This window comes from Volvox carteri (genome assembly GCF_000143455.1).
Source record: "Volvox carteri f. nagariensis unplaced genomic scaffold VOLCAscaffold_15, whole genome shotgun sequence".
NCBI classification, from domain to species: domain Eukaryota; kingdom Viridiplantae; phylum Chlorophyta; class Chlorophyceae; order Chlamydomonadales; family Volvocaceae; genus Volvox; species Volvox carteri.
Window position 1 is genome coordinate 1,969,843 of NW_003307558.1, and position 20,313 is coordinate 1,990,155.

At 59.3% G+C, this 20,313-nt stretch overlaps 5 protein-coding genes across 5 annotated transcripts; 2 read left to right on the top strand and 3 right to left on the bottom strand.

Annotated features, from left to right (window-relative positions):
* Positions 1–276: 276 nt before the first annotated feature.
* VOLCADRAFT_90193 (uncharacterized protein) lies at positions 277–946 on the top strand (the record flags this gene model as incomplete). Its single annotated transcript, XM_002949640.1, has 2 exons — positions 277–584; positions 652–946. The coding sequence occupies 2 exons, from the start codon at positions 277–279 to the stop codon at positions 944–946; spliced, it is 603 nt and encodes a 200-aa protein (XP_002949686.1).
* Positions 947–1,532: 586 nt separating this feature from the next.
* On the bottom strand, positions 1,533–11,989 carry VOLCADRAFT_90194 (uncharacterized protein; the record flags this gene model as incomplete). The annotated part of the gene is made up of 8 exons (XM_002949755.1): positions 1,533–1,961; positions 2,848–3,257; positions 4,544–7,231; positions 7,463–7,546; positions 8,027–9,959; positions 10,335–11,494; positions 11,631–11,658; positions 11,849–11,989. 8 exons carry the CDS (start codon positions 11,987–11,989, stop codon positions 1,533–1,535), a joined length of 6,873 nt encoding a protein of 2,290 aa, XP_002949801.1.
* A 1,288-nt stretch (positions 11,990–13,277) lies between these two features.
* VOLCADRAFT_120809 (uncharacterized protein) lies at positions 13,278–14,554 on the top strand (the record flags this gene model as incomplete). The annotated part of the gene is made up of 2 exons (XM_002949641.1): positions 13,278–13,293; positions 13,691–14,554. 2 exons carry the CDS (start codon positions 13,278–13,280, stop codon positions 14,053–14,055), a joined length of 381 nt encoding a protein of 126 aa, XP_002949687.1. The 3' UTR covers positions 14,056–14,554.
* Positions 14,555–15,195: 641 nt separating this feature from the next.
* On the bottom strand, positions 15,196–16,714 carry VOLCADRAFT_90196 (uncharacterized protein; the record flags this gene model as incomplete). The annotated part of the gene is made up of 2 exons (XM_002949756.1): positions 15,196–15,878; positions 16,483–16,714. 2 exons carry the CDS (start codon positions 16,712–16,714, stop codon positions 15,196–15,198), a joined length of 915 nt encoding a protein of 304 aa, XP_002949802.1.
* Positions 16,715–17,721: 1,007 nt separating this feature from the next.
* Positions 17,722–20,054, bottom strand: rpl5 (component of cytosolic 80S ribosome and 60S large subunit). Its single transcript, XM_002949757.1, has 3 exons — positions 19,519–20,054; positions 19,156–19,389; positions 17,722–18,028 (listed from the first exon to the last, which is right to left on the bottom strand). The coding sequence occupies exons 1-3, from the start codon at positions 20,008–20,010 to the stop codon at positions 17,873–17,875; spliced, it is 882 nt and encodes a 293-aa protein (XP_002949803.1). The 5' UTR covers positions 20,011–20,054; the 3' UTR covers positions 17,722–17,872.
* Positions 20,055–20,313: the final 259 nt, after the last annotated feature.

The window sequence follows — 20,313 nt, forward strand, 5'->3', positions numbered from 1 at the left end:
CTAGCATGCATTTTATATGGCTCTGTCAGCGCAGGCGTTATTGTACGACAACTTTATTTCTTGCAAGCTTCCTCCCACTTTTGTCTGTTTGCAACGATATTCTCTTGAATCCTACATATATAACCGTTTTCCTTCAATTGTAAGCTTAGGGCGTACGGGGACTTGAACAAATCCATCGCTATTCAATTATATGAACAGCTACTGTGCAAAGCCAACCTAATCTGCGGGTCAGGACCAGCAGTCCCTGAGGAACCGTTTTCCTAAATATAAGTTAGCATGCAAACCACAGGGCCTAGCTCAACGACGAACCCATTTGCAAGCATCCTAGCCGCGGCTCAGCAAAACGGGGTTACGCTTCCTCGAGTGGCACCAACCCTACCATCTCTGTTGAACTCCGCAACCGGTCTAGTCGACGTCGGCAACACACACCATAGCGCGCTTTGCAAAGTTCAAAGCCTGAGAGCCCATAAGGACGCCCCTTCAGCAGCAGACGTGTTGACGCAAGAAACTCTATGCAAACTGCTGCATACTGCTAACAGCAACAACCGCCTTATTGTCAAGGGCCAGCAGGAGATTGCCGCCAGGTAAGGGTTCCCCATGCTAGTTCCCCAAAGTCCAAGTTGCTGAGTTCCCAATGCCTTCCGGCCACAGGGTGCGAGCCTTGAAGTCAAAGGAGTGCATTCCAGTCGAGCGGCAGCATCAACCGGACTACCTTGCCTTGCTGCGTGCCATCTTCGATAGCGGCTCAACCCTACAGCAGCTTTATGAGGACATTGCCTGGGGCCTTAACACACTGGAACCAGCCGCATCGTGGGAGGACCGTTTACAACCCATCCTCGCCGTCCTCGCCAGCTGCCAGGCGTACGAGTCCTGCCTCAACCAGCAAGACCAGCTCTTGGCACGGACACGCGGCACCATGGTGCCGGCCAACACAGCCACGCAATAACAGTCCCTAAGACGAACTCATACAGGTAATCCAGCTGTTCACTCTCGGCCCATGCAAACCCAAATCCCCGAATACATCCTGCGCACGGCTAAGCCCTGCAACGCAAAGACTCCATTCCGCAGCTTTCTTCCGAGAGAGACTGTCCTGGGTGCTGCCGTCGCCCTGCTTTGCCAACGAATGACTTCCCAAGCGGCCCTTCGATTTAATAACCTGGGAACGCCATCCTCTCGAGTGTCACGTCAGCATAGTCTTCTCACACGGCTTTGCTCGCATCGGAAACTTTAGGCGACCGAGTAGTTATGTCCCTAACGTATTATGCAGCAGGCATGAGCTACTGCTGAATACTGGGGTTGACGACGCTGCAACGACGCTGCAACGACGCTCCACGTCGCGCATGCAATAGTACCAAGGACCATAATTACGTCTCAGCATTCCACACAGTCGTTTGTCCTTGCGTGGATAGAGTTCAATGTAGAAAAAACTTGCGCCACACACGGGGCATTGGCTCATCCTTGCTCCCTTACATGTCGCACCGACTCCCCAATTGTTAGCTCACGCACACCTGCGCATATCCTTGTGCCACTGTTCACCCCTTCTTGGGAATGAAAACACCAGTTCCCATTCCGCTTGCCATATCCGTTGTTACGCTCACGCCGCCTCTGGCCTCAGCGCTTGCCCTCTCCATGTTGTGCACATGTGCCTCACCCCTCTCACTATTGCTAATGCTGAGGACCTCATGTACCTCACCCTCCACGTGTTGCGCCGGCAACCATTTTCCCTCCGTTTTGCGCTGATGAAAACATGGCTTCTGAGTCGCTTGCCTAGTACCCTGCTGAACCTCGGCGTGCCGCTTTTCTCGCTGGCGTTGTTGCTGCCGCTGCAGGACTGCAGCTGCAGCCTGAGCCTGCTGGCGGCTGGTGGCTGCGTCACGATACCAAGGCGCGCGGATGGGCTTGTTGGACTGCAGCTGCACCCGGACCAGCTCCCGAACTAGGTCGTCATCCAGAGATGGAGCCTGCGGGTTTAGTGGCAGATAGTAGGCATACATGGAGGCGTACATGATTGCAATACAAAGCAAGCAGGAGATCAGATTTGATCGTGGCAGAGGGTTTCAAGCGGTGGGTGTGGTGTGAGGCGGCAGTCTAGCTGGCAGCAAGGAGCCAACTACAGGGCAAAAATGGCATCGGTACCAGCGCGTAGATTTCCGGCAAAATGCTGCAGACGTGGTTGCGATGGCAGTTGGAAGGTGGCAACTATGTCCCTGCCTGCCTGCCTGCAACCAGTCTTCCAGTCGAATTTCGACTGGTGCGTGCTTGCGCACATGCAGCCCTGCTGATGATGAGGCGACCGTCCATGCATCGTTGGTGGCGGACTGCAGTGCAACGAGGGTCGGCCAATCGGCTGTGGTGCTTTGTGCAAAAGCAGCATGCCATGGATATGCTATTAGCAGAACAAGCCAGAGATTCTTCATCTTGGTGCTGGATAGCTGCTTGACCTGACTGGCCTGGTCCATAGGACTGCTTGACAGCAGCAGCCAAGCAACGCAACGCTGCAAGCTGTGACTTTGCCGTCGCTTTGGACCGGTAAAGTGCGTGCCAATGCGTAACCCGGGCAGGCTATCACCCACGTCCCTACCATACAGCGACCCCGCGAAAAAACGACGCATTTCCATTATACAGGTTGTGTGGAGACCTCCCTTCGGCCCTGTCGTCTGCATCCGCTCTCAGCCCGCCCCAAGCACCTTCCCGTATGGGTTTCTGCATTTGCCCACAGCAATGACGGCCGGCATGGCGGCCCAGCATATGTCCACACACCCAGCCTCAGCCCGCTCCATTGCCACCTTCCCGACCGTGACCCGACCCGACCATCCGGTCTAAGACGGCCCCAGAGCCCGCGCCCACCTGCTTGCGTGAATGCTGTACATGGCACCATTTGAGCACCGACACTGCATCACGGGGAGGCTTGGCTGTGACCGCACCAGCGCTGCAGCTGCCGGCGCCGCCCACCGTGCTGGGCCCACCTCGAGGACGGCTCCGCGTGCGGCTCCCTCGCCGCTCACTGCCGTCACCACTTTCTCCACCCTCGTCGTCAAGGTAGTGCTTCTGCTGCTCCCGGTGCTCTCCAGCCGGGGGCGGTGGCATCGTGCCTGGCAGATGCGCCTCCTCCATTGTGGTGGCAGCCGTGGGCTCGCTTTGCTGAAATAACATCTCATGTTGGCGTCCTGCCACGAGAACGCCGCTGGCATCTTGCCCGACCCGGTGCTGCAGCTCCATCCCCGGTGATGGCCAGTGCGCCTCCCAAGCACCAGCACCTCCAGAGGTTACCGCATCCAGTGGTGTCGCAGTAGCAGCAGTTGCTGCCGCCGGAGGGGCCAAAGGCGCAGTACAATTCGGAAGCATGGGCGCAGGCGGTAAGTGGCGTGACGAGGCTGGGCTGCGTCGGCGGCTGCTGTCCTGCGCGCTCCAGCGGCCCCGCTGCTGCTGGACAGGCCAGCCGCTTGCTGCTACATCATGGAAGTGTGGTGACACCATCACCGGCTGTGGAGGCTTGTCGCAAATCGCTGCGACGGCGGCAAGGCCCTGCGCAACAGGAGCGGATATGTTATGGCCGCCGCCGCCGCCGCTGCCACCACTTCTACTTGCTGTGCCGAACGGCGGATCGTAATGCTGCCAGGCGACGGTGGGATCGCTACAGTCCTGTGGTGGCTCATCGGCGACTACTAAAGTATGATTGTAGGTTCCGGAGGTGCCTTCACCGTAGCTGCTGCAGGTGCGGTTGCTGCTAGCGTTTTCAGGGATATTAAACGTGTAGCAACCGGCAGCAGCCGCAGCGCCACCATGAGCACTGAGTTGTCGTTGTTGTGGAAATGGCACCGCTGGCGGTGGCGGTAGGACTGGTGGTAGCGGTGGGTGGGCTGGGACCCCGCCACTACTCGGCCACCTGCTGGGGTACCCAGCAGAGGCGGCGGTGGCCATGCCTAATGCGGGTCGGGATGGGAATTACACAAAGCAAAGATCAACTTGTGACGTTCAACCGGGGAGGGGTTCGGTGGTACTGGGGCTATGGAGGACATCGTTTCAATTTCGGCAACAATGGTGAGGTTAGCAAACCAGGCGCCTGTGGTGGTATGTTAGCGCATGAAAGCATGTGCGCAGAAGGCCGCTATGCGCCCGTCTGCATCGTATGCCATGGTGAGGGTTGCGGGGCGCAAAGACTTAGAAAGGGTTTCTTAAACGCCTTTTCGCTGGTGACCTCCTTTAGCATAGTACGGAACATCGCTGCAACCCTAAGTCGTATGATGGAGCGACCTATCGTGCGCAGTTGACATCTTGGCTGCTAACATGCCATTGCGTCTTTCAGAAAATGCCGCAAACGTGTCACAGGAGCATACGTCTACTGCGCCGCCCTCCTGACTGTAGCGGCCGTAGCGCGAAATGACCTATAGCGTGTGAAGTAGAGGCAGATGCGTTGCGGTTGTGACCATTGAATGAACGGGACACGATGCAATCCATTCATGCCGCTTCCCATTTTCCCCTGTAATCGTATGGCCGCAAGACCTAGGGACCGTCTCCCTTTTGTCACACATACCATTTGCACCTGCGCCGTACGTCGTCAGTGCTACATCTCGTTGATCATCCGCCACACTCGGCGCGGCCTTGTAATTTCCGCCATATGGCGGTATTCCAAACTGTAGTACGGCCCACGCGGGTGGAGGCTGCAAGTACACAGGTTGGTTCCTGGGGCCGATCATTGTCCCTGCAGCCTCGTCCACCACTGACTCAAGCTGGGGTGTTGTTGGCGGGGGAACCGCAGCACACACCATCACACCCATGCCGGCACAGGCGCCGCCGGGCTGCTGCTGCTGCTGCTGCTGCTGCTGCGGTACGATCATCGGCACGAATAATGCTGGCGATAACGTGCATGTTGCTGAGCACTGCCGTACTAGCGGCTGCGGGCACGCCGTAGCCAATGGTGCCGCTGGCGGCCATGGCTGCGGGTGCTGTTGCTGCTGGTGTAGTTGCTGTGAGTTCGGATGTACGTATGACGTGGACGCCATTGGCAGCATGGGCAGTTGCATGTGGGGGGCCACCTCAACAGTATGGTCACGCGCCACGACCGATCCCCCCGTTGCAACACCGATCGCCAATGGCCCCATCACATATCCGGCAGCTCCGTCCGGGCGTGTGTTGCCGCCCCCGCAGCGGTAAACTTCGTTAGGCACGTCGTCATGGGCTGCATTGGCGGTGATGGGCATAGGCTGGTGATAATTTGCTGCGTGGGGCTGCAGGTATGGAAAGGTTGGTGGCGGCAGCGACACCGATGGCCCAGGGAATGGTGACCCGTGCAGCACGGCCTGCGCTACCTGGTACGGTAGCTGCCAGCTATACTGCCGCGTTGGTGCCGCCGCCGCACCCAGCGACACAACGCCGTACCGCGCCGGGCCGTCCTGCAACGCGACAGGGAAAGCCCCGCCGCCGATGACGACAGGGCACGGAGGCGCCGGACCCCAGCCCTGCGCCGCTGGCATCGCCGGAAGGCCATGCGCATCCGCTGCGCCGCCGCTGCTGCTGACGACTGCCTCTGTCGCGGGCGTGTAGAACTGGTGCTGGAGCTGATACGGGTGGGAATGTGAATACTGCTGGGCTGTACTTGTTCCAGCCGCTGCCGGGTTGCGATATGCACTGAATCCGCTGCCACGTCGACCAGTATCAGGCACGCCTCCAATCCCGATGCTGCCCACGCGGGATGCGCCCCTCATCGAACAAGTCCGTTGATGAAGTCCCAGCTCCGTCCCGGCCACCGCGACTGCATATTGCCTAGCCGCCGGTGGCGGCAACGGTGCCGCAGTGTCCTGTGCCGCAGCTTGCAACCCTCCCTCGACCGTTGCTGCTGATGATGTAATTGTTCTTCGGGCTGAGCTGGCCGCGACCGGTGATGCAGGCTGCGACCTGGGATGGGGAGCCTGAGCAATGTGGTCCGTAGGCTGCGCCTCAGCCGCGCCGGTGTCGGCCGCCGTGCCAGCTCCTCCACTGCTATCGCCGGCTTCACTGTCGCCGTCGGGCGGCAGGGCCTGCATGGCGGCATGTGCGAAGGGCGACGCCAGCGCGAAGCGTGTCGCAAGTCTCGGCAGCGACACCGCCGCCGAGGATGCACCCACCATCCCCTCCGCCTCCACCTGCACAGCCGTCTCGTGCCTACTGGTTCCCTCCACATACTCCCCCACTGCTGCAGCCTTGATACCCGCAACGCCGTCCAAGGACTGACGCACCGGAAGAGCATGCCCAGCGATATCCGCCGCCTCGTCATGCATGCCTGCAGCACCATGTGCCGTACCCGCAGCTGTCCCTCCGTCGGGGGTTCCCCGTTTCAGGCAGGCCACGGCGGACACCGCCCCGTGCGGCTCGGCCGCTGAGGGGCCAACCTCCGCTGACGGCAGCCCCGCGGCGGCAGCGGTCGCCGTTGCGACGCCGCCAAAGGCGCTGACGATTCCATCAGTTGATAAAGCAGCTTCTCCGCCCGCATTCGCCACAGCCGGTGTTGAAGAAGCCCTCATCTCGCCGGCGGCTGCAGGTATCACGGTGACTTCAGTAGCGGCGGCGGCGCCGCCGCCGCCGCTTCCGCGGCTGCTACCACGCACGGCCTTCCGTGGCCGAATGGTTCTCGCGGTCGTGAGAGTGAGGGGTACGATGGAGGACGGTGCATGGAAGTCGTCGCCGCCCGCATAGCCCGGGGACACCCCCCCTGCATCCCCTCCTCCCGTGCGCGTACCACCACCCTCAGAACAGCCCTGCACCAGTGTCGTACTGGCGGCGGTTGCCGCAGCGGCAAAGGCGCTGCAGCTCCCATGGCCGACTGCCGAGATCTTGGTGGATATTGCCGCACTGCTGGAAGCGGCGGTGACCTTTCTGCCTGGTCGGTTCGGCAGCTCCGCTCTATTCACTCCGTCGAGGTCGCCGCCGCCGCCCCTACATACGTTACTGGCTTCAGTCCCCATACCGCTACCCGTGCTTGCCCCTGTGGCCTGCTGGCCGCCGTCGTCGGCCCCGCTGCAGGTCACCCCTGGCTTCATATCCGCCGCCGCGGCATCGTACCTGCTGACACCAGCGGTACCGGCAGCATCGTCGTACCCGTGTTCGGCTGTCTGTCGCACTGCGCCGCACCCAGTGTGCCGCCGCCACAGCTCCTTTTGGTAGCTTATCGCGGCCGCCGCTGCGTCCTCAGCGCCTTGCACTGTAGCGTCTGCTGTCGCCGCCGCGGCCGCCACGGCAGCTGTAGCAGCTGCGCCTGCGGAAGAGCTCTGTGGATAGCCGCAACAGCAACAATGACGCGGATCTTCTTCTAGAGCTGCTGACGAAGGGGCGGATGCGCGTGGCCCAAGGGTCGCCCGGCCGCTGCCACTGCCCATTGCGCGGAGGGGTACTGGCTGCGGTGCCGGGCGGCAGGTGGCGGCAACTGTGGAGCGGTTCCCGATGGAGGAGGTGCGCAGCTGGGGCCCCGACGCCGTTGATGGCGCACCGGCGCTACCGAGCTGCTGCTGCTCGGCGGCGTCCAGCGGCGGTCCCCACCTGGCCCCGTTCACTGGGGCAGCTCCATCCGGCTCTGCGTCGCGGCGGCGGCAGCGATAGGCCATGCATGTCTCGTGATGAGCCCTTGATTTCGTGCGCATTCAAGCGCCATTGACCGGATGCCATCCAACGGGTTAATCGTTAGTCCCAGCAAACTGTCCCAGCGACAGCCTAAGCAGTCATGTGTATGTGCGCGTGTGTGTGTTGTGTGTGTGTGTGTGTGTGTGTATTGTGTGTGTGGGGGGGAGAGGGCAGCAGGCCCTGAGCCGAACGCCACCAACACGCCGCCATCAATGCATGCCATGCAGACCATATCAGCAAATGCACAAAAGCACCTTGGAACCAAAGCTCGCTCCACAACCTTGGCAAAATTGTTAAGGATTGTTACTATTTATGGCAACTTATGCCTCCTGTAAAGAGCCGGTCAAAAAAGCGCTATCCAAGAACAACAGCAAACGTGCAAGAAGCTGCAGCACCTGCCCTGAGCCCTAACAACCTCCTCACGCCCACCCACCTCCAGCACCCGCCTCCAGCATCTCCACCGCGTGCATCAGCGCTGTCAGTGCCGCATCCCCCAGTCCCGCAAACATACGCTCCAAACTGGACGCGTCCCCGCATGCAGCCGCCGCCACCATGCAGTCCAACCATCCCGGTTCGTCCAGCCGCGACAGCCCCGATACTCCTTCAAGGTGATGCCGGCGCTCATGCTGCTGTTGCTGCCGCAGCGGCGGCGATGGCGGTGGCTGAAGCGGCGGCCGTGGTGGCGGCGTCGGCAGCCTGCCGGGCCTCCGTCTCTCCTTTGCAAAACTCAGTGCCACACCTTGCCTGGCGGCTAGTACGGCAGCAGGGTAGGAGCCGCCGCCGAAGGTGGCAGCGCCGAACGGGCTAGAAATAGCGGCGATGGTGCGCGGTGTGAGGAGCTCGTCCTGCTGGGCCGCGTTGCCGCCGCGGCCGCTATTGTGCATCCTTACAGGCCGTACATGCCGCGCAACGCCGCCCCCAGCGGCAGCGATTTCGGCGGCTGGGACCCTCCAGCCCTCGTTGAAGCACTGACCCGCGACGGCCGAAGGTGCCGATGCCGCTGACGTACCCCTGTGCGTGGCGGCACACTCCTCCGTTTTCCGGTGGTGCGGAGACAACCGCCCCGGGAAGGAGGGCTCCCGTTGGGGCAACCGGCGGAGCGAACCGTCGCAATGGACCTGAAACCCCGCAGCAGCTGCGGCCTGCCGCGGCTGTTGCTGAGGCGGCGGAGGTGGAAGCGGCGGCGGCGGCGGCGGAGGGGCTTGCCACATCGAAGTACGCGGCGTTGGCACATGATCCATTTGCCGCTGCGCCGTGTGCTTATTGGGCCGGTGCGGGTAGTGCTGGTTGTGCTGCTGGTAATGCTGCCGCAGTTCCGTAACGGAGCTCGAGCCTGGGGCCGCGCCGTCGGTCTTCCTATCCGGCTGTGCCTGCGAAGGAGGCGGTGGCGCCGGGTACCGCCGCGCCGCGCGGCCCATTGCAGCTGCCGAGCCGCTGCAGCCGCTGCTGCCGTCGGCATTGCTGCCGCCTTCACTGCCGCAGCCGAGTGACCTTTCCCAGCAACGGATGCGGACGTCGGCGTGCGGCGAGGCGGGCTGCTGGTGGTGCTGTAACTGTGGGGGCGGCGGCGGCGGCGGCGGGTAGTGGTACTGCGCGCGCCAGGCCCACGTAGACGGCTGCCCCGTCGGCACCTCAGCCTCCACGTCCCGGAGCCCGGATGGGGACGCAGATGCAGACAGGCGGGGAACTGGAGGACCTGGCCAGCCAGATAGCCTTATGCCACCGCCTCCGTCACCATTGCCGCCGTGGTCGCCTGCCGCAAGCATCGTCACCGGTCTGACGTCGCCCAGGCCACAGACCCTGCAGCCGTGGCCCGTGCCGTACGCCTGCGTCGGCTGAGACATGCGCTCCAACTGCGTCGGTGCACGAACAGTGTCCACGGCGGCCATTCTTGCAGCCAAGGAGCTGTCCTGGCCGCCGCCGCCGCCGCCGCCGCCGCCGCCGCCATCACCGAAGTCCTCGCTGATCGCTGAGGACGTGGTGGTCGGTGCGGCAACACCGACGGATGCAGCCGCCGCCGCCGCCGCCGCTGCGGTCGCGACTGCCGATGAGATTTCCAGGTCCAGTACCTCGAAATAGGAGGGCAGGTTGGCAACGCGTCCGCTGCTGCAGCGACGGTCCAAAGTGATCCGGGTCACCAGCTGCTGCCGTACCTGCGCACTGCCGCCGCCGGCTCCGGGACCCGCGCTCACACCCGGCGAGGCAATTGCGACTATCGCTGCCGACGATGACGCCGCTGTGCCCCCTACCGCCGTCCCCACAGGCGTTTGCGGCTCCAAGCGCTCCTCTGCTGAGGTGAGCAGCTTGGCGGGCGATATTGGATCGTGGGGTTGTACGGCTGGCAGCTGGGGTTGTACGGCTGGCAGCTGGGAATGCGCGACGGTCTTAGAGGACGGTGGATAGTAGCTCTGGAAGCTGCCATCAGGGCCGGCATCAGAGGCCGCGACAAATGCCGTCGCTGCTCTCGCCAGCACGTGCAGCTGTGCAACGGGAGACTTCTCTAAACTGCCGTTGTCGCGCTCGCCGCCGCCGCCGCCGCCGGCGCTGCTGCTGCTGCTGCTGCTGCCCTCAAAATCGCCGGCCTTCGTCGCCGCCGCCGTCGCCGCCAATGGTGACAGTGCCGGCGGTGCCGGGGCCTCGGCCGCCGCTGACACCGCCGGTAGTCCGCGCGACGCTGCGTGATGCAGCCTTATCGCCGTACGCAGTACGGCTGTGCGCTGTGTAGCGTCCAGTGACGCCACCCTGGCGGCGAGCAGCCTGCCGGAGGTCGTCCGACTGAGCAAGCTGGCAGCCGCGGCGGGAGGGGAAGAGGGAGCTTCCGGCCGCCCTGTGCGGACGCCACCCTCCGCAACTTGCAGCTGATGGCGGGGGAGCGCCGCCTCAGGCTGCCGCGGCTGGGGAACTGCTTCTTCCGGTGCCGGCACCGATGAAAACAGCACAGCTGCCAGAAGTTGCGTGCTCTGGGACTGGGTCTGCGTTGCTGTGACAAGACCTGGCTGCTCAGCAACAGCAGCAATTGCAGCTGCACGTGCTGCCGGGGCCGTCGCTTGCAAATGGACCAGCGTTGGCGGTGCCGCCGCCGCCGCCTCCTCCGCCGCCGCCGCCTCCAGCAGAGTCCTCTGCAGCGGCATGCTGGCACCTTCTGACAACCTATCGCTGTTTAACGCCGAGAAGTCACGACACGAGGAGCCGTCGAGGGATAATCCTACAGTCCCAGCCGCCGCAGCCGCCAGCGATGGCGGCGTCGGTCGCTGAGTCTTTGTTGACCCCTGCGCCGTGGTGGCCGCTCCCCCTCCCCCCCCCCGCCGCATACCGACACGCGGCACCCAGGAGGTCCTGCTGCCGCGGCTACTGGTGCGACCTCCACCGTCATGCGTGTTGAAGCTACTGCCGCCCCCGCCGCCAGTGCCGCTGCTGCGCGCCTCGTGGCCCTGGCTAGGGCGGGGCTGCAAGCCAACCCCTCCAACAAAGCCGCCCCCATCCTCCCCATGTTCCGGCCCCCGCTCCTGATCTCTTTCGGGAGTGTGCGGGCCCTCTACGATGACATGGCGCGCGCAGCTACCGCCCCCGGGGGCCCCATTGCCTGCATAGCGTCCGCTGCTGGCGCCGCTTTGACTGTCGGCGATTTGGGTCGCTGCCGCCGCCGCTGCCGCCGCCGTCGCCGCATCTCTGTCCGTAAAGCTTTGGGACAATGCCCCGCCGCCAGCACCAGGGGGCTCCGCCAGCCGCCGGGGGGTGCTTTCGTCGTCAGGGGGGTTCTCGGGTGCTCCCGGTGAGGCGGCTGCTGGGGCCGCTGAGCTCCCACCGCCGCTGCTTCCCGCGGTGGCCCCACCGCGGCCCTCACGGTCGATACGTGGCGGCGACCGTGACGACATCCGGCAGCTGGGAACAAGCGCCTCATCTGTCCGCGGTTGGATCAGAACGATTAGAACTAGGACGTGTTAGGAAATGGATTACAATACAATACGAGATATAGCTGCGCGTGGGAGGAGGGAGGGTGCCATGCATGACTTTACATTTTGCATATGGCAGCTCACAGCATATGGGGGGGGGATTGCGGGGGCCCTGTACGGGGAGAAGATAGGGACGGAGCGTGTGCAAGAAAAGAAGACGCGCGAAGGGTCAGCAGGTCTGCCGAAGTCTGAAGCACACGAACAGCAAGATTCCAAAGCTATGACGCAACGGGGGGAGAAGGGGTTTCAGCACCAGCTGACGCATGGGGCGCGCAATGAGGTGACTCGTGCAGCATACCTACTCGGCGCACTGGGCACTGGGCACTGGCATTGGGCTGGGCTGTGAAGCACTTGCTGCTGCTGCTGCTGATGTCCTTGGCTTTCCCTAGGGGTTCACGGGTGCCTACTAGTGATGGGCAGCAGGTAACGTATTGCCGTTGCATAGATGCAATTCGTGTGCAGCCGGCTTGCCGGGAGCTGATAGGTGACACAGCGACCCACGGGTCGCAGCTCATTCCCCATAATCATGGCCACTGACGTTGCGCCAAGGCGTGCCACGCAAACGCTCAAAGCAGCAAGGTGTAATTTGACTGACCGGAGGGAAACATGTTTCAACTTGAATCGAATCATGAGCAGTTCTAAACCTCCGAGGAAGCGCCATAAGGCCGAGGTCAGAACCAGAGAGGGCTCTTAGTGAACTGGCCCTTACCTTTTTCGTCTGCTAGTAATGAATGATCGCTTTTCCTGCAAAGTAAACCAGGTGTACAGTTACATTCACCATGCTGGCTGCTGCGCGGCATGTGCTTTGCGCCCGGAGCTGCTGGCGCCAGGGCTGACAAAGGGCCCCGCAAAGAACTCCGAATCGGGAGGGAGACCGGAAGAGGATAACCTTCCATGCCAGCTGCAAAGGCTGTGAACGATGCATATACTTTAAATTCGATTATTTCGCGTCAGGTCTTGGTCTAAATCCGTGCTGTAAATATGATGCTTACAACAAACCAGCCCGTTGTGTATGTCACGCAATCGGTCCTTGTTGCGGGGATGCAGTAACGGGGTCCAAGTAGCCGTCCCGGCACTTATTCGAACTTAGGTTGCTGTCAGGCCGAGGGACGAAAATGGTACGGCACGGCCAGTGGATTTCGCGCCACTTTGGGGCTGTACTAGCGTTGCGTATTACACGGATACTACAGAATATGTCCACTGCGGGCCATGCTAATCAGAGATTTAGCGCATGGAGGGTTGCAGAGGGCGTGATTCAGGACCCTGTTGCAACCCAGGGCTGAGATCTGACGCTGATTTCGTCCGTGGAATACCGCAATTGGGCCTCGGAAGGGTTCAACCTGGGTAGCCTTTGGCCCCTCAAACTGTGGCATAGTGAAAATAGCGCGTCGAAAGGCTGTTGAACTAAGGGCTTTGGCTATGTGCTGACTTCATCATGTCCTGCATCGTCGGTGTAATTACCGACGGCCACAGACCGGCTGTGAGTTCATGCGATGACCACAACGATCGATATAGTGCACAGACACTGTCCCAAGGGTCAGCGACCACTCTGCCGTTGTAACGTTGCCATAGTGGTGGTTCCCGGACATGCAGGGCATGTGGCCCCAGAAATTCTTTTCCCATCGACAGGTGAACACTGTGTATTAGGAATACTGCGTGATCATGCACGATGTGATTGGTAGCGGCGAGTAGGCACCGGGCTGTGATTTCCCTACGCCACCTCTGACTGTTATGAAAATAAACCCAAGTGAGCCCGAAATCACTTCAAGGAAACTGATGTTTTGCATGCAAGCACGTTTTAGCTTGCGCCCTTCTGGAATGGACTATACATCCTCTCTTGATCCTCAACGTAAGAGTGTAGACAAACTTATGCTTAGATCAGGAAAAAGACTGGTGTTGGTGGATTTATTTTATACCTTCTGATGACAGTTAAAGGGCGTTATGCAACAAGAAGTCGTGATCCATCTCATCGGCAGGACACATGATAATGGCCCCTCGTCGCCATGGCGACCTACTACGCTAAAACTTGCCTTTAATAACTCGCTTCGTATTTAACTATTCTTATCTATTTCTTTATTGAGAAATGGCTCTTGCTGCGCGCCGCGTTGCTGCCCCTACGGCCCGCACCTCGGCCGTCCGGCCAGCGTTCAGCCGCGCAGCTCCTCGTCGTGCTGTCCTTGTTCGCGCTGAGGCAGGTGCAGCTAATGATGATACATTCAAGTCAGTTGTGCTGGAAAGCAAGGTTCCAGTGCTGGTGGACTTCTGGGCGCCTTGGTGTGGCCCTTGCCGCATTATCGCCCCTGTCGTGGACGAGATTGCAAAGGAGTTCACTGGAAAGCTCAAGTGCGTGAAGATCAACACGGACGAGAGCCCGAACGTGGCGTCGGAGTTTGGGATTCGGTCGATTCCGACCATCATGGTCTTCAAGGGCGGCAAGAAGTGCGAGACCATCATTGGCGCCGTTCCTAAGGCTACCATCGTTCAGACAGTCGAGAAGTACCTTGGTTAGAGGGTTTCAGGGTGTGAGTGGCTTGGTGCTGAGGCGCACAGTATATAGAGCGCTGCGGGAAATAGAGCGTGGTTGAACGGGAAGCCAGGCAACGTCGCCTGGAGGTGTGGTTCCATTGGTCGGCAATTTTGGCGGATGGGGCTGAAAGAATAAGGCGCTCGCACGGTGCGGGCTAAGTTTTTGATGATTCTCCCGGCATGTTTTGAGTGATCGCGGCAGACATCTGAGTGTTTGTGCCATGCTGACGGTTTCATTTGTGGCGCATGCCACTGACGACGTGAGGTCCTGGTGTAACGCGCAGAGTATCGGAGACGCGCAAAGCTGTCTGTGATAATCCAGCGCCCCGAAATGACCGTGAGCGAGACTCGTATGATCCTCGTTGAAGTCCCCCTCCTAGTGTCCTTAGCGCACCGCACGAAGAGGGCTGGGTACACCGAAGAGGAGCAGGTTCCCACAATCCGTTTTGGTGTTTCAGGATGTGTAACAGACGGAAGCGTTGCCGTACCTTGCCGTACCTCGTCAGCAATCCCTAATGCACCGCTGCCCCTCCACGTAACTGCGCGTAGTGACGTAAACCGAAGCGCATCACATGTTGACACATCAGCAGCTTCGCAGCATGCTTATCCTCCAGAACTGTTTAGCTTCAGAATCACAGAGTTTTTGACCCTGCGCAGGTAAGCCGATAATTTCATCCTGGGCTGAAACCCCAAATGCAAATCCAGTCAAAGGCGCGGCAGTGCGCGCACTGTCAGCACTGTCTCGTTACACAGACCAAGGTAGGAATAAGCGTGACTAGGTCAGTCCATCCCACGAAAACAACGAATAATAATTGTAAGGATTCCGGATAACTTTAAACTACGAAACAGCTCCGAAACCAGATGTGTTTGATCATTAGTAACTGTCCCATCCGCCTTCATCACTTTTATCCTTGCAAATTGGCATCCTGCGGCACGGCAGCAAAAGGCAAAAGGGAAAACAGTCATAAAGGCAACCTGTCGCCGCGGAAACCTGGCAAAAAAATCGAGATTGCAACTACGTGGCCTTCACAGACATTGCACATTCCTCTCACGTGAATTGCTGTCGTTAAGGGCTGCTGAGCCCCTAGCCGTTCGGTCCTCTTGCCTACCAAGCAACCCTCGCCTATGCCGCCGCTAGTGAGGGGCCCATGAGTCTTCGACTGAATGCCGGGTTGTACCTGCGATCCAGCCTGCACACAGCACTCCGCAGCGCGCGGTTCTGAGCCCGGAGCCGCGCTATCTGGCGCTCGTGTCGCAGCAGCGCCCGGAACTCCTCCGCAGAGGGCTCTCTTGCCGGGCCGGAGGGCCCCGTGCACCTGCCGGCACCAGTGCTACTGGAAACAAGCGGTGCGATGGAGGTGTGGTGGACCGGGCCTTGTGTGGATGGTGGCATAGCATCTTGGTGCGCGTGCGGCAGCCTGTCGCTTGTTCCCAGTTCCATCTGCAACACGGGCTGTACAAACCCATGCGATTGCAGCGTCTGTTGATGCTGTGACGGGTCTAGCTGCGTGGCGGGGTCCCAGGCGGGCCCCAGGGGGCCTGCTGCAGCTCCCGGCCAGGGTGAGGACTGCGGCGACAGGGGCAAAGTTAGATCCGGGGCGCGGCCACCTCCGGCGTTGCTGTCGCCTCCGGGAGGTTGCGGTGCGCCCTGCGGCGAGAGCAATGGCGACTGGCCAGTTGCTGCTGCCCCCTCAAAGTACCTGGGCTGTGGGAGGGTGTTAGAAGCGTTTCGCAGCAGGTGGGAGCCTCCAGGGAGCTGAACCCCCATTTCCTGCAACCTGGCCTGTCCGAAGTGCACCATGTTGCCTGCGGCAGGGCGGTGCGCGCAACAGAAATCAACAATATCGCTTGGGGCCCAGGTTTGGAACAAGCTAGCAGCAGGACATCTGTTCGCATCACGGCGATTGTTGCGTTGCCATCATAACGTGTGAAGGCAGGCAGCTTTTCGCCAGCAGTTAGCGGTGTTGTGTGCATGAAAGAGGTTTATGGGGGCTTAGGGCAATCAGGACCGGTGAAATGCCTTTACATCCCACTATCCTCTGCCACCCCTATTGACTGAGTTCGCTGCATAAGGGTGACGTGTCCGCCCCAATTAACGCGCTTGCCGAATTTTCACCGAAGCAGGAAAAGCAGGAATCGGCTGTTCTCGTGCAGCATGTCGTTAGAACAGTACTGTAGCAAGCTGCCGTGATATTACCTACCAGCGGACGCACCAAGGTTCGTTTCGGACGCCTTTCATCATGACCGCTGCAACTTTAAGGGAGCAAGTAGACGGTGGCGTGCAAGGTGTAGAGCAAGGGGTCAACTCTAGATACACTGGGCGGCCGCTGCAGCACGCTACTTAGGGTTTGCTGTAACGGCTAATCACGGTAACGACAAGAGCGGTCTGCACCTAAAGCTGCGAAATCACCTGCAGCGCCCTCCACAAGCCGACTTAGCTGTTCGGCAACGGAAGGTTTGAGGAAGAGGCCCGCACCGAACCCGTAGCCGACGCCCACGCCGCACCCCAAGCCCGCGTCCAAACCCTTGACTCCCAGTCTGCGGACCAACTCCCTGACGCCTGCACTGGCTCCACCTAAGAAGCCACTGGCATGGCTTATGCCGCTGATCATGTCAGCAACGGCTTGGCCTACTGGCTGCATAGCGGCTGGCAGCAACAGAGGAACACGGCCCACATCATAAAGTTAGCTGAGGCTTTTCCAACAGACAGCTGTGCTTTACGACACACCAAGATTTATTGGCTTCCCGAAGCCAATACCTATTCCGCAGCCAACTCCGAGTCCTGCGGCAGCCACCTTCGAGACATCATCCGGGCGGTGGCCGCCCAAGCCAGGGCCAACACGCAGCACCTGCACCGATTGAACCGATCCGCAAAGAGACTGGTAGACTGTCTACCATAGAGCGCGAATCCATTTCAAAAGCTACGCCTTTTCAGGGAACAAGAAATGCACTAGGTTAAGGAAGTCTATCCAGACTTAACCTAACTGTATTGCTGACTGTGTGTGTTACTCAGTAATATATACTATTACCCGCGAGCCGACCAGGAATGGAGTTGGGCCGCTGTCGACCCGGCAGATTCCGTTGGATGCTGGTGGTGGGTGCGGAACCTGAGCGATCCACTGAGATGTTGACTAGGGTGCCCCGAAACACCGGGGAAGGCAGGGTTTCGCAGGGTAGCTGCCACGGGCGAAGATACACCCCCCTGTTTCGCACATCATACTATACTGTGTTGGGGCCTCTAAGGAAAGCGCGTCCGATCGCCGTTCGGGCTTTAACTTGGTGCTACATGTTGATAACGGACAAGTCGTGTAGCTTCCTGTATTAACCCAGCCGTAGAGCTCCTAGGTCAGCAAGATGTGTAGGTGAGCCAGACACGGTTTTAATACCATGCTTTTACAAACGTAGTGAAGGTTTTCCTAGTACCCCACCGCCCCCGTTTCCCTCTTTAGAAAAATGGGCATACCAGGGGGAGGCAAGGAGAAAGCGCCGCACGTAAGTACAATGACTTTCTCATCGTTATACAGGTTTCCTTTTCATTCCTTGCTGTCCTAATACCTTCCTTAGTTCTTGTGCTGTCCGGATAAATCCTTTTCTGGGTACTGAACGAAATCCCATAGCAAAAGTGAAGCATGCCGGAAAAGCGACAGGTCCAGCAGAAAGAACAGTTACATGGTGGAAAGCCCCCTAGGTTACATGAACGCATCTACACGAAGCCAGCACATGCCTAATGTACCGCATGACCGGTGTACGACATGCCAAGATCGTGGTCAATGTGGACATGCAGGAAACTTGTGAAAGATTCACTCGTCATCGTCCATCAGGGTGGCCAGCTTCTGCTTCAGGTTCTCACGGCGCTGCTCCAGAGTCAGCTTCTGCTCGTGCCAGCGCTCCTGGGTGGCGGGCTTCGTGCGGGGCTTCTTCTCCTTCACTGGGTTCTCGCGAATGTTCTTGTGCACCTGTGACCCATATGCCATCCGCGACACGCCGGTAATGTAAGCCGATCGCGAACCGACGCAGGATGTGACCACGAAAGGCATATTCCCAGACAAGGCAGGAATTAATACACAGCCGACACAGTTAAATTAGTAGTTGTTCAAGAGAAAATGCAAAAGGAACACGGCAATCGCTGAGGCCGTTAACACTGGAGCAGTCGGTTAACACTCCTACCGAAGACACGGAACAAAGTCGACGTGCTGACCGCACCTCTGGGGCTCAAGCCTCTAGGAAACACAAACAGATTGCCATACATGTGATGCACTGTTACTTTCGACCAATAGCAAAGCCTCAAGAATCGTGCCCACTTTCCCGAAAATGTCCTTACTGCTGGGGCATGGTCACTTTTTGTGCAGCCTGGAGTGTGCAAACCGTTCCTAGCGTCAAGGGCAATCAGATAACCAGACGCTACAGCACCCGGAGTTCCCGGCCGACAGCAAAGCCTGGCCAGGACAACTCGGGCCCTCCGGTGCACTTCCGAGATCATTAGGGATCGGGTGCAATATCACGGAGGCATTAGGCCGTAGCGCCAACCTCCACCGGACAGCCACAAGGGCGCCCGTCGGGAGGTGAGATAGCTGCCTGCAACCAGAGTTGCGAGGTAGAATCCCATAGCACAACGCGCACATCGTGCATGGTTCCGATGCACCGAGACAGCAAGGCCAGTAGTGAATGTTCTAGGCTTAATACATTCTTGCAAATCGCCATTTGGAAGATGCCCATGGGGCGATGGTGGACCCAATGCTAGCCTTATGGCCTCCCGAGCAAGTAACCATTTGCGGTGTCATACCAGGAGCTTCGAGAATCCATACCGTCCTTCCCCGTATGTGTACCTGAAGACCTACCTGGAGGAAAACGCTGTGCTTGTGCATTGTTGTCATGGGGCATAACATGGGGCATCATTGTACCATATACTATCCCGAAGGAACTACGGACCAATCCAGACATGGACCCCCGCATTAGCCATGGACAGGAGGCATGGGCCTGTCCCTCGACATGCCCATGGTCCACAGCACCCCTCCTTCCCGCAGTCTCCACGGATTACATTTTAAATGGCACAGCAATCAGGTAACCCATAAGAAATCCGCACCTCCGCGTACAGATCCTCCAGGTCACCGCCACTGATATCCTCCTCGAGGAACTTAGAGAAGTGCTTCGTGTACTTCTCCGGCTCCTCCTCCTCCATCTCCTCCATGTATTCAGCGACGTGGCCACCGAAAATGTACTTCTTCATGATCTCAGGATCAAACTTCTTGCTGCTGCGATCATAGCCCACGAAGCGCTTCTCGTTGTGGGGAATATCCAGGCCACCATCCAGCGCGCCCTGTTACAAAAACATAAACCAACCGCCTTAACCTGACTATAAATAAATTCTTCAACTTAATTTGTCGTCGGAGTACTCCAAATACAAGATTCCGGTGACTCGAGCCTATGCGCCGCCGCAAGAGCGCACCTTCAGGCAGGCGAACACCTTGGATCCAGTCGAGGTGCGCTTCAAACCAGTGTCCAAAAGGCAGTAGAAGGGGCGGGGCCCGTCCTCAACAGGATCGACGTTGAAGTCCTCACCATCGGGCTCCTCCTGGCCGGGATAGTGCTCAGCCAGGTTGAACTTGGTCAGAATCCGGCGAGCGACCAGCAGGCCAACACAATAGCAAGAAGAGTAGTTGGTCAGGCCAGCCTTAAGGCCGTAGTCGGGCAGCTCGTGCGCGTAAGCTGCGGCCTCCACAATGTCACCCTTAATAGTGGAGCGAACAATCTGGCAGGTAACGTCGCGGTTGCTGAAGCGCACCACCAGCCGGTACTTAGGCGTGTTGTACTTGTTCTTATCCTGCTTAACCAGGCGCAGACGAGCGCGGTAGTCGGTCTTGCCCTCGCGCCTCCGGCGGTACTTCACCTGGAAGCGGCTGAAGTAGGCCGAGGTCTTGACGACCTTGACGTAACCCATCTTTGCTGCTGTCTAGGTTTCTGGCCCCTGCCGGTGGCGTAATGGGGAAAGGAATGAGCTAAGCACGGAGAGGGCACAAATCGTCGGCTATTGTACGAAACCATCGTACATGAACTCGTTTGTAGGCTTTTGTAGACTATGCAATGCTGCTTAATTTATGAGAATTTCGATAGAGGCTAGCTATTGCGTGAGGTTGTCATCTTTTGGGTTCATGATGCTATAAACTTTTCAATGCTGTCCTGTAGGCAATCTTAGTGTCCATCGTCGTCCTCTTATCGTTAGCCGCACCTAGCATCCAATGTC